The sequence below is a fragment of the Triplophysa rosa genome, linkage group LG24 (genome assembly GCF_024868665.1).
Source record: "Triplophysa rosa linkage group LG24, Trosa_1v2, whole genome shotgun sequence".
Taxonomy (NCBI): Eukaryota; Metazoa; Chordata; class Actinopteri; order Cypriniformes; family Nemacheilidae; genus Triplophysa; species Triplophysa rosa.
The window spans coordinates 865353-881120 of record NC_079913.1 but is presented as its reverse complement, the minus strand read 5'-3'; the positions used below and the strand labels follow the sequence as shown (position 1 = coordinate 881120).

Sequence of the window (15768 nt, the reverse complement as noted above, 5' to 3'; positions counted from 1 at the left end):
AACCAAGCAGCATTTATTTCACACATTAACAGATATTGTAATAATATAAAGGCTATATGGAAAAATGAAATATTATATCTGTTACCGTTATTATTGCTACTGTACAATCAAGCTACTAATATTCAGATTCGTAACTGCGTGACATTTAAAGGAACCAGATTTAAAAACACAGAAGCTTTGATAACTGGTGTTTTGCTGTTTTTTTAACAAACAATGAAACGTGTAACGTTATAATAAATAAAAACATGTCTTTAAAAGTCCTCATCTATCTGTTTGACGTATTCCTTTTGCTTTTCTTTCCTTGTGGTCAACAACGAGTGTGGTTTCACGACGATGACGACTGCGGGTAAGTGGGCGTGGCTTCATTTGTGTCAGCTGTTTTTATTTTTAACGTAAAATGTTTCTTTAAAACTCTCACCCATTCTTTACCAACTTCGTAACTATTTACTATGGAGTTATTTTGAAACTTGAGAATGTAATATAATAGCTAAATGCATCACCATACTGTTTTTATTCTAAAAGAATTATGCGTTTGCATTATGTGCATTTCCTTCATATTGTATTTCACACAGAAAACAGAGTCCTTTTTTCAGCAGGCTATGACTTTTGTCTTTGTTTTGAAGATAACAGACTCTTAAACCACAGAAACTGCTGTGCACAAATCGAAAGCGAGACTCGCATTCTTCATCATTTTTGTACATGCGTGACACACACATAAGACACATGCAACATTATTGCAAGAACAGAGGTCTTACAAACGTATTAGCACCAATTGTAATGTAAACTTCTTCCAGTCTGTAATTCACTTCTGCAGACAAGGCACAGATTGAAATGATTTTATAAAACCATAATATACAGTAAATGTGCTCATACACTCATACTTTTCTCAAAGTAGTTTTAACAGAGAAATAAAAACACATCTTTGGTTCTGAATAGAGAAAATAACACATCTGGATAATAATATATGATTCAATTATTTTACATTACTATATAATAATATCAGTGGAGAATTTGTGGAGTGCATGTCATTTTACAATATATGCTCTAGATTCCACAACTCATATCGTCTGCTTGCAAAATGTGCAGCGTGACATGACCAGGTCATGATGTTTGACAAATATCCAGCTCTGTATACAGTTTACTGAGCTGAGGAGCTCGTTCATTGGTCCGTTTGGTACTCATGATTGTCCCGTGAGCCAACGAAAAAGCTCTGTGGCATGCGGGAGGGGCTTGAGGTATCAGGACTTTCGGGTGGGCAAACAGAAGAAGGTTGACGGAGGTCTTCTGGGAAAGTCCAGCTGTAACCATCGAGGTTGCTGGCAGAAAAAGGTAGACGTCCGTTCTGGTCTATGACAGGTTTCTGAAAGTCTACTGTTGGTGGTTCACTGACACATCTTCTCAAGGGGGCGCTACTACACAACAAATAAAACAAGAGAACAAATGAGACGCAAGCTAACAACATATTCACAACTGGAACACCCAAATAACAGATCATATAACAAATCAGGTTAAGTATTAGTTCATGGTAAATCTTTTAAAAGATATAGCTTATGCTTTATAAGTCTGTGATAAAACAAAATCAATGAAGTTTAGTCTTTTGCTCGTCTCACCTGCTCGTCTTTAACGCTGTACCTTTCCAAGCTTGTCTGTAAACACCTCCTGCCACCTCAGCAAACCAGCGCACATCTGCAGGCACCTCTGGGATCCACTCTAAAAACCTTACAAATACAAACAACAACTTTAGAAAGTGCCAATCTTAATGGCAACGTACCAATGCAACACGTTGCCGTAAGGTTGTGCGTTACCATAACACAATATGCATGTGCAGAATTAATGAATCGTGTTTATTTACTGATTATTTCCATAAAGCAGTAGAACCAGACCATGAGTCTTTAGTACAGATCTGTATAAAGCGAAATTTAAGTGAATACATGCTAAATAATATATAAGCGTATATACTGACCTCTGGGCTACTGAGTAAGCTGACTGCACCGGAAGCGTGTATGGCATTAACATGTATGAAGCCACACGCAGCGGCAGAGAGCCGGTGACCTGTGCCAACAGGCCGTGCTTTTCCCTGCAGGCCTCGCAAAACACTGTGGAAACATGTTCATAGTACACTATGACATCACCAAGATGATTTGATTTATTCTTTTTCATTGATTGATTTCTAACATTTGTCAGCTTTAGTAGTTTCAGAATGATTCTACCCACCTTTCTTAATGGGTGTGGGCAGGTTATCGACAAGCTGTTCGTCCAACCACCAGTGGTGCTTTCGCAAGAGGCGGAGTCTCCGCAGCACCCACTCTTTTGTGGTTTCCATGACGACTGGATTTTGTCGGCCCGGGCAGCAGTAGCTGGATGTGGTCTCAATCAGAGCCATGTCTGCAGTGGGACACGCTACCTGTAGCAAATCTAAAAAGAGATGTCACCAGTTTAATCATGATTGATTAGTAAACACCAAATTAGTGATGGAGAGTACTCACTGTTTTTCTGGAGGAATCGGAGGGCGTCTTTATACCCACTCTGACACATCTCAGCCAACACCTACCACAATAAAACCACAATAAACAAAAAATATAAAATAACCTCACATAGAGACAGAGATAAACAAACATTAGAAGAACTAAATTGAGCATGTCTTTAACCCTGTGCTAAGCAATGCCATTTTGATAAGGAGTTGGTTTAACTATAGATTCTTGGAGCTAAAGCTGAAAAGCCACATAAGGAAGATCTCAAATATGCAATGCAAAAAAGTGAAAAGGTCGGTTAGGTAGGCCTACAGATTTTTAATCATTGACCAACACGTTTTTCCGAAGGCAGATTAAACCTGGATCTTATGTAAGCGTGTATCAGCTGATACGTGTGCGTTTGGTCACACCTACTTTTGGCTCTGGAGGGAACAAGGCTTTGCTGAGTCGGTACATGTTGTCGAGGTTGACCTGGATGCTGGTGTTTGTAAAACGCAGCTCGTGGAAGCTGGTGGAGCTGTCTTTCGGACAGATATCGCTCTCTCCCGAGAAGGGAGAAATGGTGATGGTGTTCTTCAGATCAGATTGGGGCAGATTGTCACTGATACCCCCGTCGACATAACGCTGAGGAGAAACAGAAAGCTATCAGATTCACTGATGGGTGGTCTCAGACTCGCAGGCACGACTGAGTTTAGGGTGACCTGATTCTGAGGGTCAGCACTCATTGGCACTGATGTGATGAGATGATCGGACCACCAAACTTACATAATAGCCGTTATTTCTTAAATCGACTTCACAGCTACATTCAGGATTTACCTCTCTTTAGTCCTCTTAAATTTAATACACTAGTTTTAGTGTTCTGTTGCAAGTCAGGATTATTATTCAGTATGTGTGTGGGTGAAGTATCATGTGTATTATCTGACTAAAGTCCAGAAATGTTTTTTACAGTAACAACTAATAGCCCTTCAACAGCATTTGGCTGAAACACACAGACAGAGGTCACAAGGCAATCAGATGAACTAAATTCTTGAGAACAATAAGTGTATTTCAAACCATCATTTATTGCCAGGGTTTGTTCAGTGTGCCCTAGTGACTGAATTCTGTGAAGCAATGTCCTGATTCTTCCAAGTGAACTAAATCCAACAACATAGCCTTGTGTCACCTCGTAAATTTGCTCGATTTCACTTTTGGACCTTTAAAACTTACCACGCCACGGAAGGCAGGAGGGATTAAACCGCAGTATATTGGAATAAAACAGCTACAAACGAGAGCCTGCGAGTAAAGGGAGAGACACAAGACGAGAAGTTAATCGGACAATTCAGGTAGCAATCATCGATTCTTTAACATCTCCAACATGCATCATTTCTATGAGCATTTATCAAGAAAGGGAGAAATGATGTCATATTATGATCCTACTAAACCATCTTCATTTAGATAAAGGAATATAAAAGTCTCCACAAAGGTTTTGCCTCGTTGGCATGTTGATGGACAATCGAACTCCTAATTCGGTTTCTACGGCAACAAACCCCATTCACCTGGGTGAGCTCATCTTTGGAGCTGAAGTCCGAGACCAGCACATTCTGTCCGTCCGTGACCTGCGTGAGTGACACGCACAGTCGACCCGAGGCCAGCGTGTGTGCGTCAGACGGCAGGTTCCGGTGGAGTCCTCCACGTAACACCTTCACTAGGTTGAACGTCGGGTGCAAGGGGCCCAGGTTGCGTTTTCTTGCCTCCTTGGCAACATCAATGACATCTTCACAACATTTCTCTACATTAGGAACAGAAAAGGGGAAATTACATAAAAATATCATTTCATTTTCATCGTTTCATTTTGTCTCTCAACAATGCACAAGTGAACCTCTGAACCTCTAACCAAAGGTTGATTACTGTCTGAATCAGTCTTAGTCACGCTTAGTTTCTATATAATATGAAAGTAAAAGAATGTTATCACACAGACTTCCACCTTTGAGTTTGATAGAGGGTTTGAGGGTCATTGACCTCTCTCATTTACTTTGTTTAATCATGCATTTGTCTTGTAACAAAGTCAACGTATGCAATAAATCTACAATACAAATCAAGGACACCGGCACAACTTGACAAACCAAATATTTTAGTATGCAACTATATACACACACAACACAGACCTTCTGGACTCTTGTTCATGTCCAATGGCAATAGCTCATAGCTCGAGTGCACGCCCAAAGATTTGATTGCTCAGAGGTTTCTCGTATTTTCTCATACTTTTATGTATCTTTATCCTTAAATGAAATGCATCGCTCAGATAATCTTGGAAGAATTTGATGAGAAACATTTGGGTTCACAGTGAAATGACTTGTCATTGCAAAGCCGAAAACAGCTTGGGTTTAAGATTTTTACTGAAACTTGAAATTATGTTGGATGTTTTTCTGAAATGAGAAGTACAAGCTTCAGGAGACCCAGGGAAAACTCTTCATTTGATCTCATTACTGTCCAGGAGAAACAGTTGATAAATCAAAGAGATCTCCTTTATGTTTTTTCTTTCTTATCGGCATTGCTGGCTTGCAAAATGCAACCTTATGGCTGCCAACATACATTATTTAAGTCCGACTATAGGAATTTATAAATTGTCGCTCGATTTATTTTCAAGATATGATAAATACCATAGAAAATTGTGTTAAAATAAGACACACTCTTGTAGTGAGCCTCATACCTAAACAAGCCTCGGTAGCGAGCACGGAAGCGGTGAGCGCGCCGGCGGAGGCTCCGTAGATCCTGGTGGCTCCGCGCACGAGATAGGGCGCTTGCTCGAGAAGACAGCTCGCGACACCGATGTGATAGATCCCTAAAAATCCACATCCGGCGAAAGAGAGATTCCAGCCTTCCTTTAAATCAAACATGTCTGCAGAAAACCGTGGTTGAAATGTCAGCTTCTTCTCGTTGGCGTTATTGCAAGTCGGTTTGCATGAACTTTGTGCGTTCTGTAGGTCCTCCCATTCGAGTTATGATGCTTTTTATCGGTGGTCTCGGGAAAAGTGTGTTGTTTTGTGACTTTCTTTCTTGGGTTATTGCGTCTGAGAGTATTCGGCCAATAAGCAACTTGCGTCAGCCCATTAGAAATAGCAGGAGAGCCTTGCAATCTATAAATGGGCGGGGCTTAATGGTAGAAGTTTTCCTCAGGCAATGTAAATGATGTAAATAATATTTTTCTTTTTTTATCGTAATTATTGTTTTCGATTTTAGACTAAAGTATTATTTATAAAATTAATTATAATAATGAATATATTCAATGATATTCGTAACATTCTGGATGTAGGGCATCGACACGTGTCTCTTGTTACATTTCTCAACGCTGTTGAGGATGGACCAATCATAATCCTTTGTAATGAAGCTTTTAATGTGGATGGATGGAGTGTTTTTACGTTTATATTTCCTTAAAGCAGTTAATAGAATAAATACATTTAAACGAATAAATGATTTTCTTCACTGAGATTAAATCAAGACTAAACACTCAAGACCCCCTTTAATTGATATTAGTTTAATTGAAACAAATTCGTTTGTTTATTGCCTCTGTTATTGTAAAACAACAGTGACGGGTTGTATTGTTATGGTTCTGCAGATTGTAATTTAACACTCGTATTGATGAACGGCTGTTTGTCGTAGCAATTTGGCAGGCTGGAGGAACCGCCCCGACGACTGGTGCTGATGCTGAGAATCCCATTACATCATCTCTCCTCCACCTGATTGGCTGTAGGTCACGGCACACGCAAAGCACGTCTTTACCAAACAATCAGGGGCTGGTGGATATCAAATGCGTCCTCTTCAACCCAAATATTTACGAATCGATTCCTCGAAGCTTGTCGTTCACTGATCGTTTGAAGGGATGGCGGAAAGCGAGGTGGACACGCCGAGCACCCCGATAGAATACGAGAGCAAATACTTCGAATATCACGGAGTTCGCCTCCCTCCTTTCTGCAGGGGCAAGATGGACGAGATCGCCAACTTTTCCTTAAGAAGTAGCGACATATGGATCGTTACTTATCCCAAGTCAGGTATTAAAACGCACGCATCGACGTAGCGTACATTTTGAATGCGCACGAGTTTTCAGCATCCTCTATCGATGATGTAGTTAGCCGGGGTGGTTTGCATAAGACGACGACAAATAACAATAAGCCTCCTTTAAGACTTTAAATATAAAATCACATGCACGACTCATCAATAATGTGGATGACATTGGTAGTGCTGTCTGTATCAACAAAGACATTTTTAAACATGAAACACGAGTTCAAACATGTAAAGAAAAATTGACTTATTTTAGAGATATTTGCATGATGTTTGGTTGGTTAGGAATGATAATTCAGAGAATGATCAATTAGAGCTGGGTGTGTTTGCTTGGCGTGAAATATAAACAGCAAGGTGAAATGTTGCATGCCCACGCGTGCCACTCAGATGCGGGCCCACTGCAGAGGCGCTGCGCGGTGCCCTGTCTGAGGACGGGTGGGTCTCCCACGCATGCTTGTTGCCTTGTTGACATTCACTTATGTAATAGGCAGTTGAAATGCAAGATAAAGATTTTAAACATCGTTTGGGACTACAAGACACCCACACATGTTTTGTTGTCCTGCATCAAAAAGCAAGCAAGTTAGACAGGAAGTTACATCTTATCTCCTGCAGCTCTGCTTCTTTATCTGCTGGAAAAAATAGAAATTCCAATGGTTTCCATCGCAAGTACTATTATGGGATGTTTACCATTACACAGTACACATTTACCTTATGTAACAGATAACATACCAGTTGGTAGATAGAACTAACATAGCCGACATCAGGGCAGGAAGAGAAATGGCTTGGCCTTGCGTAGAAAGATGTGTTGCTGTGTCTCCCTACGGCACCCTGTGATGGATGACAGGCCAATAAAATCACACATTTTACTGTCAGCTGGTTCTGCAGACTAGATTTTTGCCTGGTTAATAATTGTGATGTCCAGACAATGTCAGTCTGTATATGGGCTTCTTATAATCTGCCATGTTGCCCAATTATGTATGAAATAAATATTTTGTGTTGTTGACATTGAAAGTTTTCACATCTCAGGTCATGTGACACTGCTGGTGTGTTTGCAAGTGCTGACTTTGCCCACAAAAATCTCCCATAAAGCTGCAAATGAAACATGTTCTTGCTTTCTCCGATCACAAGTTTGCGTTAAACATCTAAGGGTTTGTTAGAGAGAGCTCCAGTGGTTTTTATCAGTTTATGCTTATGTTGTTTCTGAGAATTAAAATTAAATTAATTTAAATAATCCTCTGTATCGAGACCGCCATATTATATCATCTGAACCAGAGCCATGTACTTGTGCTTAGCTTCACATGTCAGACTCACAATGAAGCATGCTGTTTCCATTTTACAGGCTGTTGTGTAGTCGGCTCTCAAATCCCTTAAGGACTTGTTTAAAGCACATCAAGTTTTTATGAAAATGTCAAGGTCTGTATACAATATGTTGACTCTTCATATAGCACAAACATATGGGTTCAGCTGAATGTCACTCGACGCGATTTAAGCGTTCCTGCTCTAAAACATTTCTCTAAAGTGTGCAGTCAAAGACGACATTGATACGCCTCCACACACAGACAAAGAAAGTGAGATAAATGCTTAGTGTATGTTTAATCTTATAAGATTTAGCATGAATGTGATCTTAAACCTGAATAAACACATTTGTTGGGGTTTAAATGCTTGACTGTCACTTGACTAATGCCAGTCATATGTTTAAACCAAACCTGTTTATTTTGTGTGTGCTCTTACAAATAATTTGATACGGCGAATTAATGTGTTTGTAGATTTGATGAAATATTTTCTCGGACTGTGACGTTCTCCTATATGCCACGTACCAGGAATACATTTTTTAAGTCAAAGTCTTTTGACAATGAATAATAAACACAAAACATTCTTTCTACCTCTCATGCACACAGGTACGAGTTTGTTACAGGAGGTCGTGTATCTGGTGAGCCAGGGTGCGGACCCAGATGAGATCGGGCTTATGAATATCGATGAGCAACTTCCCGTGTTGGAATATCCACAGCCGGGACTGGAGATTATCCAGGTAAACTCTCTCTCATACACAAACACAATAAACAACCATCACCGAAGCAACAATCTTCAGCGTGACAATGGCATATATTTAAACCCGAAATCTCTTTGTTCAACTGTTATATCGATTTGTTTTCACAGGAACTCACATCCCCACGTCTGATCAAAAGTCACCTGCCATACCGTTTTCTACCCTCAGCAATGCACAATGGAGAGGGCAAGGTCAGTTGTAACATCTGAAATGCATCCTAAAGCAGTGGTCCATTGGGGGGTCCCAAGATAGGGAGGCCACAGTTTGTGTGGCATTTTATTAAATATAGAAATGTATCATACATTTTGTGCAATCAAACATCAGAAAAATAATACAACCAACCAAAAGAATTGATGTTCCAGCATTGTATAATTGAATACGTCTTTGGTTTAATTAAAATTCTAAGTTTAAGATCATACAGTAAGTCTTTATTTGGGGGGGCCTTACTACGAAAAAGTTTGAGATCCACTGTCCTAAAGCATCAAATTTCATAACCGATAGCATTATCACCAGTGACAAGAATAATTTATGAATTATTACTAATGTATGCTTTGCCTTTAGTGTGTGACAGTCCTTTCACGCAGATTTTCCATGTGTTGTCTGCAGGTGATATACATGGCCAGGAACCCTAAAGATCTGGTGGTGTCTTATTATCAGTTTCATCGCTCTTTGAGAACCATGAGCTACAGGGGGACGTTTCAGGAGTTCTGCCGGAGATTCATGAATGACAAGCGTGAGTAAGCCACGCGCAGTCACATGAGCTTCATAAGATACATCGTTGTAAACAGTTTTGCTGAAAAGCAAAGTGTGTGAGATCTAAGAGGAACTGTGATTGAATAGACCACGTGTTTTCCCTCTCTCTCTCTCTCTCTGGCCTGTAGTGGGATACGGCTCCTGGTTTGAACATGTGCAAGAGTTCTGGGAACATCGTATGGACTCCAATGTTCTCTTTTTGAAATATGAGGACATGTACAAGGTACAGTACATGTGTATACGTACTGACCAGCACGTGCTCCAAATAGTAAACTGTCGAACAGTACATACACATTCTCTGAATGAATGGACTAGCCATACCCTGCACTATAAAGATATTTTAAGGGGGTTCTAATGTATGCGTAAGATAGGGGAGACTGATGTGCAGTCTGCATAAACAAACCTGTTCGCTATATCTTCATGGGGGATTAAGAGAGTTCAAAGTTCAGTGTGAAGCGCAAACACAGACACTGCATGTGACAGTAACATACCCATGTATTTAAGCGAAACATATAGATATGACACTGTGTTCCTGTTGTTATCACAGAAAGCCTCCATGAAGTTGATACAATTATGTAAGACGTCGAGAGTCTACTGTATATGTGACTCATGAATGACACAACACAACGCAAAACATACAGTATACAATATTTCAAATAAAAACGAGAAGAAGAACTGTTTGATTATTGGGATTCCCATAAGAAAGAAATATTACAAATGAGGTCTCTTTAAAATCTCAATTATTTTTTAGACGTCAATGAGATTAAGTTAAAGAAAAATAGCGTTTTAGAACACAAACTGTCTTTTATTTATTTTATTTGTTTGTGTCTATTTTTATTTCTTCTATGCAATGTTAATTAAATGAAACAACCGAAAACTCCTGAGCCATGAAAGAGCAACCTGAGCAATAGGTTTCCTTTTGCGTGTTTGGTGGCTGTATTTCCCTTAATTATTATTTTCATTCTTATGAAATGTAAAATTAAGTAAAACATTCAAATTATAATGTCCATTATGAACTAAAATAATTTGGATTATTTATTATTATCAATAATAATAGCAATCAAATTTTAGTAATTTTACAGAAATGTATGATTATTTTGAACAGATTTTTCACGTAGAAAACCTTCAATCTTACAGAAAAACATGTAATTTAATGTAAAAAAAGGTTAAGTTTTTTTTACTAGCTGGAGTAAAAGTAATTTTTTGTTACAGTGTACCCTTTCTACCACTTGTGTGTTTCTCTGTGAAGGATCTGGGAACCCTGGTAGAGCAGCTGGCCAGGTTTCTAGGCATCTCCTATGATAAAGCTCAAATGGAGACCATGTTGGAGAGCTGTAACCAGCTCATTGAGCAGTGCTGTAACTCTGAGGCTCTGTCCATCTGCAGGGGTAAGACACAAACATATTAGACATCTCATTAAATCACTGTAATGCTCAGAAGACTTTCCTTCTTCAAGCTCAAACATTATAGGCAAGGCAAGGTTATGGGTTTAATTCTCTTGTTCTGGTCCTGGATGCCGATTGGTCAATAGAGTACATAAAGTACCGGTTCACTAGAACACAACAGCCCACGGCATTGCACCCGAGAACATGTTTTGTTTTACTGTGTTCATGCCAAGGACTGTATCTCTAGTAGAAGGAAGATATGCGTCCTTGTGTAAGACTCGCCCTCGTGGTTTCTGAAATTATTTGAAATACAAAAGATGTCAGGCTAAATTTTAGTGACTGAAAGCATTCACCATTCACCTTCAATGCATGTTTTGTTCATGCATTGAAAGTGACTAAAGTTAGTATAAATAAATAAAAACAATAATAATGATCATACCAATGTCCTGTTCTCACATGACCTTCAACACACTGGCATTTTCAGTTTGAAGCATAGTGTGCTATTCTTTCAGGAAACTGATGTTCCCAGTCTTTCCTAAGGAAGGTCAGACGTTTAGAATCTGTGCAAAACTATAGAACTTTAACACAATTGATCCATGTGTATCTGTCTGAGAGAAATGTGGCTGTCGTAGACTATGACCTGGCCTTAGAGTCTAAGGCTTAGACTACGTATTATATTGTATTGTCATTGTGTTAAATGTCTGTACTAGAAGCTTCCAACACCAAAGAAAATTCCTTGTGTGTGCAAGCACACTTGGCAATAAAGCTCTTCTGATTCTGATTCTGATTCTGATGTAGGCTGTTTATACAAGTTGAGGAATGTTAAATGACGGTTCCTGTGGCGCCATCGTGTGGTGGATATGTGTGTTGCATCAAAGTGGCACAGCTTTATTTCAAAGCGATTTTCTGTTGTTATTTGTTCTGATCTTAATTATTCAATACATGTTTTTATGTAATTTTTTTTGTTTCTATAAAGAATTTGTTTATTTTGGATTATGTCATCATTACATCTTTAGTTTTCTTTTGTTGTTTTGTTTATTTCTTTGTAGTGCATGGACTCATCCTGAAAGGTCTCACTTCATAAAGTAGGGTCATAGATAAATAGAACATAAACATGCATGGAGAGAGAAAGAGTGATGTAGGAAGAGAGAGAGAGAAAAGGTGGAAGGTGAGTGTGGGTGCCAAATTTTAAATCAATGCCTCTTACAAATGGATTTCATATTTTCATACATTTTCATTACCTGGGGTCATTTTAACATGTTAACTGTATTTTTTACATTATTTTTACCCCATTATTTCTGGTAGATTTGAAGAGTTCAGGTCGAAAAACAGACAAAAAACATGTTTTTTATTGTGCATTCCAAGTAATATCAATCAAACTGCAGTTGGTTTGTTTTGATTAAGTAAGAATAGCAACACAAAAAAAATACAGCTAACTAACACAATAAAACACAGTAAAATAATCTGTTTTTGCAAATAAACTAAATCCTGTTTTTTGTGCATATTTCTGCTTTAAAAAATATATAATACAAAAATGACTCTGCCCTCATGCCAGTACAATTCCTCAGTTTCTGACACGTTCTGTTGTTCATGAATTTACAATAAATAATTGATAAAAAAACATCTAAGACCAAGGTTGACGCCCTCACAACTTTTGCTAAGATGCTGTTTTTCATTACTTCAGGTCGTGTTGGGCTGTGGAAGGACATTTTCACCGTGTCCATGAATGAAAAGTTTGATGGATTGTACCAACAAAAGATGGAAAAATCTGACCTGACCTTTGACTTTATTATGTGAGGAGGCAACAAGGGACAAAGAACCGCTCAAAGAACCAACTAACCAACTAGTTCATCCGACCCGCTGTGCTTAGCGCAACCTGCTGGAACTTTCTATCATAGAGATTTTATCTTTCCATCCCTAGCATCTCTTTATCATCATGGCTTTCTTTAGTTACTCCAGAGTTACTTCTACGAGCGTTTTCTTGTGTGTGCTTGTGTAAACAGTGCATCAGAAGTGTGAGCACAGTGCTTGTAGCGTTTGCACATTGTACAGAGCTGTTCCATATCCCAAAGGCGCTTATGAAATGTGTATTTATGAAACAAATCGGAATTAAAAATGATTTTAGACTATATTCTGTATTGGAAAACCCATATGGCAAACTCAGAATTGTCTTGTCTGAGCGTTTGCATTTCTCAGGAGTATTCTTAAAATCATTGGCTACCAGATGCACCAAATATGCAGTCATCCAATCACATCTCAGGTACTAAAAACCTGACCCTCACTATGAATGCTGATTGGCTCCTGGCTGAAAGATCTCAAAGAATGTGTGGAGTCTCATTTAGTTTCCTATTGTGCACCTTGGTTATATTCCAGTACAGCTGTTTATACAAACTGTATGTATTATGATTATAATTATGTATATTTTCACACGTGGGCTGTGTACGAAAGTGTTTGTGATCATCACATCACAAATATCATTCAAGATCATTTTTTAAATATATGGCATAATGTTTCAAAGTGCAATCCCCAAACAGTTAGAAGTCTATGAATCTTCCTAAAGGAGTGAGAACTTTTACATGCATATCATAAAAAACGCATCAGAAGTTCTACAGTATGAGCAGATATGATCTTGTGATTACATCACTAGGTTCACATAAAACATGCATGAGGTTAACTCAAAATACCAGCACTTGTAACAAACCGAGTTAAAATTGTACACATATTCACAAAAGAATGCATTTCTACATGCTTAGATATGCGGTAGTGTACTGCTTTCTACATTTTGCACAGTATGCACAAAATACAGCTGTAGGATGTGAAACAAGATTGCACAACATTGTTGTCATATGATCCAGAAAGCGATCTGAATTAAAAACATGAGAAATGCACATTTTGCATTTTTTAACTTACATTAAAATGTATGAAATGGCTTTTCTCATGGTCGTTCAAATGCTGAATCAATAAGGAAAAATTATGTTGTGTGCCGTTCATTCATGAACCTGGATAAAAAAAGGTCAATTGCATTGCATTGTGGGATATAATATTTCACACAGTGTGCTTGTATACGGTACGTTTTGGCAAAAGTAGAAGTTTATGCATTCAGAAAATGTGCATGCATACTTTGCATATAAGTATGCATACTCTCAAAGAGTGAGAGTAGTTTGCTATTCTGAACATTCAGCGCTGTGACGTCATGAACCGCTCCTGTAGTCCATCAGGTGCAAGAGATTTCCAAGCATTCTCTCTTTTCTCATGCTCAGTGTCACATCATCCTTTCTGAATGACTGACAACAACAATGCCTACAAAAACCTCATCACCATCATCATCATCACTGGCATCTGCTGACATCTTGCTCACACTGTGGCATACGCAGTCAGTCTCAACTGACATAGTCATAAATGTATAACTCTAGATTGGGGCTCGATACAATGTTTTCTTTTCTTTCATTGCTTGCTGGTTTATTAATAAAGTGACATCTTCAGGCTTTGAAGTTGAGTTTGCCCGCCTGAGTCTGTTCTTGCTTATTTACGCATTGGATTAGATAATAATGACGTGTATGAATTAATTCTGTCTTCTTTCTTTTCCCCTCAAAGCGTTACTAGTAAACACAACGTATCAAAATGAAATAGGCAGTTAATACAAAGCGTGGCTTAATTTGAAGCTTCTGGATTAACAACAGTTGGAAACTGAAGCATGCTGACTACAAAGAGGTTTCTGAACGATCACAGATGGCACCAAAGGACATTTAAGTTCCTATGGCAACAAATCAGCGCCCATACTATGTGTGTGCCTTAACCAGTCAGATATTTAAAGAGAAAACAGTCAAGACAAATGCCACATGGAAATTTGCATTACATGCACAGAAACAACAAAGAAATCATAGACAGTGTGGACATTTTAAAAGGCACAGGAATTTGAGGTTTTAATGAATTTGAGGTGCCCATTTTATTAATAGAAGAGACAAAGAATGTTGCAAGCAGGTAAAAGTAACCTACATAAATATTTGCGGAAAAAATTAAGAGACCATTACAAATGTTAATTTATTCAACATTTCTAGATGCATTGTGTCCATTCCAGTCAAGTGTCTGTTGAATTTCACCAAAATCAAACCTCAGCAGTGACATGAAGTCATCCAACAGCAATGTGAAAGACTGACAGCATGACAAGTCACATGAAAACTGTGGTTATATCACTTTTTTATATGTTTTCCTAAATACGTGTATACAAATATTACTGTTGTATTGTTTAAAAGTGAATATGAACTCCTTTTCTTTGCAGTATTAGAGATCTGAAAAAGATACAGACCATCTTTTCTGTTATTTTGACCTGTTTCTCCAGTTTTCATTTTATGCAATAAAATAAAAATAAATGCAAATAGAAGCAATATTATTTCAAATTTGGTATAAATACTGTTAGTAGTTCACAGAATTAAACAAAAACGGCCATTTTACCTAAACATTTGAAATCAGAAAAACTGATTTTAAAATGGTCTCTCATTGATTTTGTAACGGTCTCTATTTTTTTCAGAGGCTACATATACTGTTTATATATATTAGTCCTAATAAATGTACATGACCTGTGTGTCACCAGTGACCACAAGGCAATTTAACTACCTAAATAAATGAACAAAGTCTTATTTATTTAAGCAATTTGCTTTTTAAATGATCAATTAAACAGTCTCTTATATCATTGTATTAAACGTTGTTCAAATGCCATTCAGTTCTCTAATGAAACCCCGTGTACCCCATGCAGTGATTTCGTCTGTTGTCATTGCTCACTGCTCTGAGATCAGCAGCGCTAAACAAAAACGTCTCCTCACACTTGCCAGATGCTTACAAACGATATAAGGAGATTCCACTGCATAAAAGCATATTAAGACATCACACGGCATATATTAACAAAAGCGGACAATGATCACACACAAATGGCCATAGCCGCGGGAAGTGGGCAGCACCCCCTGGCGTCAAGCGAAAGAAAAACTGAAACGGTGTGAAAGATAAATAAATAAAGGCAGAGACTATTTGCACCAGGTCCGCCCACCAATATGTGATTGGAATAGAGAATATGTAAGAA

At 38.3% G+C, this 15768-nt stretch overlaps 2 protein-coding genes across 3 annotated transcripts; one reads left to right on the top strand and one right to left on the bottom strand.

The window, feature by feature from the left end:
- Positions 1-544: 544 nt before the first annotated feature.
- pnpla3 (patatin-like phospholipase domain containing 3) lies at positions 545-5566 on the bottom strand. Of its 2 annotated transcripts, none has more exons than XM_057323517.1 (9): positions 5161-5566; positions 4007-4239; positions 3678-3743; positions 2886-3095; positions 2487-2547; positions 2215-2415; positions 1964-2096; positions 1611-1718; positions 545-1409 (listed from the first exon to the last, which is right to left on the bottom strand). In XM_057323517.1, exons 1-9 carry the CDS (start codon positions 5345-5347, stop codon positions 1160-1162), a joined length of 1449 nt encoding a protein of 482 aa, XP_057179500.1. In that variant the 5' UTR covers positions 5348-5566; the 3' UTR covers positions 545-1159. The 2 variants fall into 2 exon arrangements, with proteins under 2 accessions (XP_057179500.1, XP_057179499.1); XM_057323516.1 differs by having other exon boundaries at positions 547-1412; positions 5161-5563.
- A 619-nt stretch (positions 5567-6185) lies between these two features.
- sult4a1 (sulfotransferase family 4A, member 1) lies at positions 6186-13994 on the top strand. Its single transcript, XM_057323525.1, has 7 exons — positions 6186-6499; positions 8408-8538; positions 8667-8747; positions 9163-9289; positions 9438-9532; positions 10559-10697; positions 12379-13994. Exons 1-7 carry the CDS (start codon positions 6331-6333, stop codon positions 12489-12491), a joined length of 855 nt encoding a protein of 284 aa, XP_057179508.1. The 5' UTR covers positions 6186-6330; the 3' UTR covers positions 12492-13994.
- The last annotated feature ends 1774 nt before the right edge of the window (positions 13995-15768 follow it).

Excerpts from the sequence above, each read along its gene's own strand:
- pnpla3 (XM_057323516.1), bottom strand. The coding sequence starts at position 5,347 with ATGTTTGATTTAAAGGAAGGCTGGAATCTCTCTTTCGCCGGATGTGGA. Across the intron at positions 3,744-4,006 it reads CCAAAGATGAGCTCACCCAG|GCTCTCGTTTGTAGCTGTTT; the intron begins GTGAATGGGGTT and ends CTTTACTCGCAG. Across the intron at positions 2,416-2,486 it reads CCGATTCCTCCAGAAAAACA|ATTTGCTACAGGTAGCGTGT; the intron begins GTGAGTACTCTC and ends ATCTCTTTTTAG.
- sult4a1 (XM_057323525.1), top strand. The coding sequence starts at position 6,331 with ATGGCGGAAAGCGAGGTGGACACGCCGAGCACCCCGATAGAATACGAG. Across the intron at positions 6,500-8,407 it reads CGTTACTTATCCCAAGTCAG|GTACGAGTTTGTTACAGGAG; the intron begins GTATTAAAACGC and ends TCATGCACACAG. Across the intron at positions 8,539-8,666 it reads CGGGACTGGAGATTATCCAG|GAACTCACATCCCCACGTCT; the intron begins GTAAACTCTCTC and ends TTGTTTTCACAG.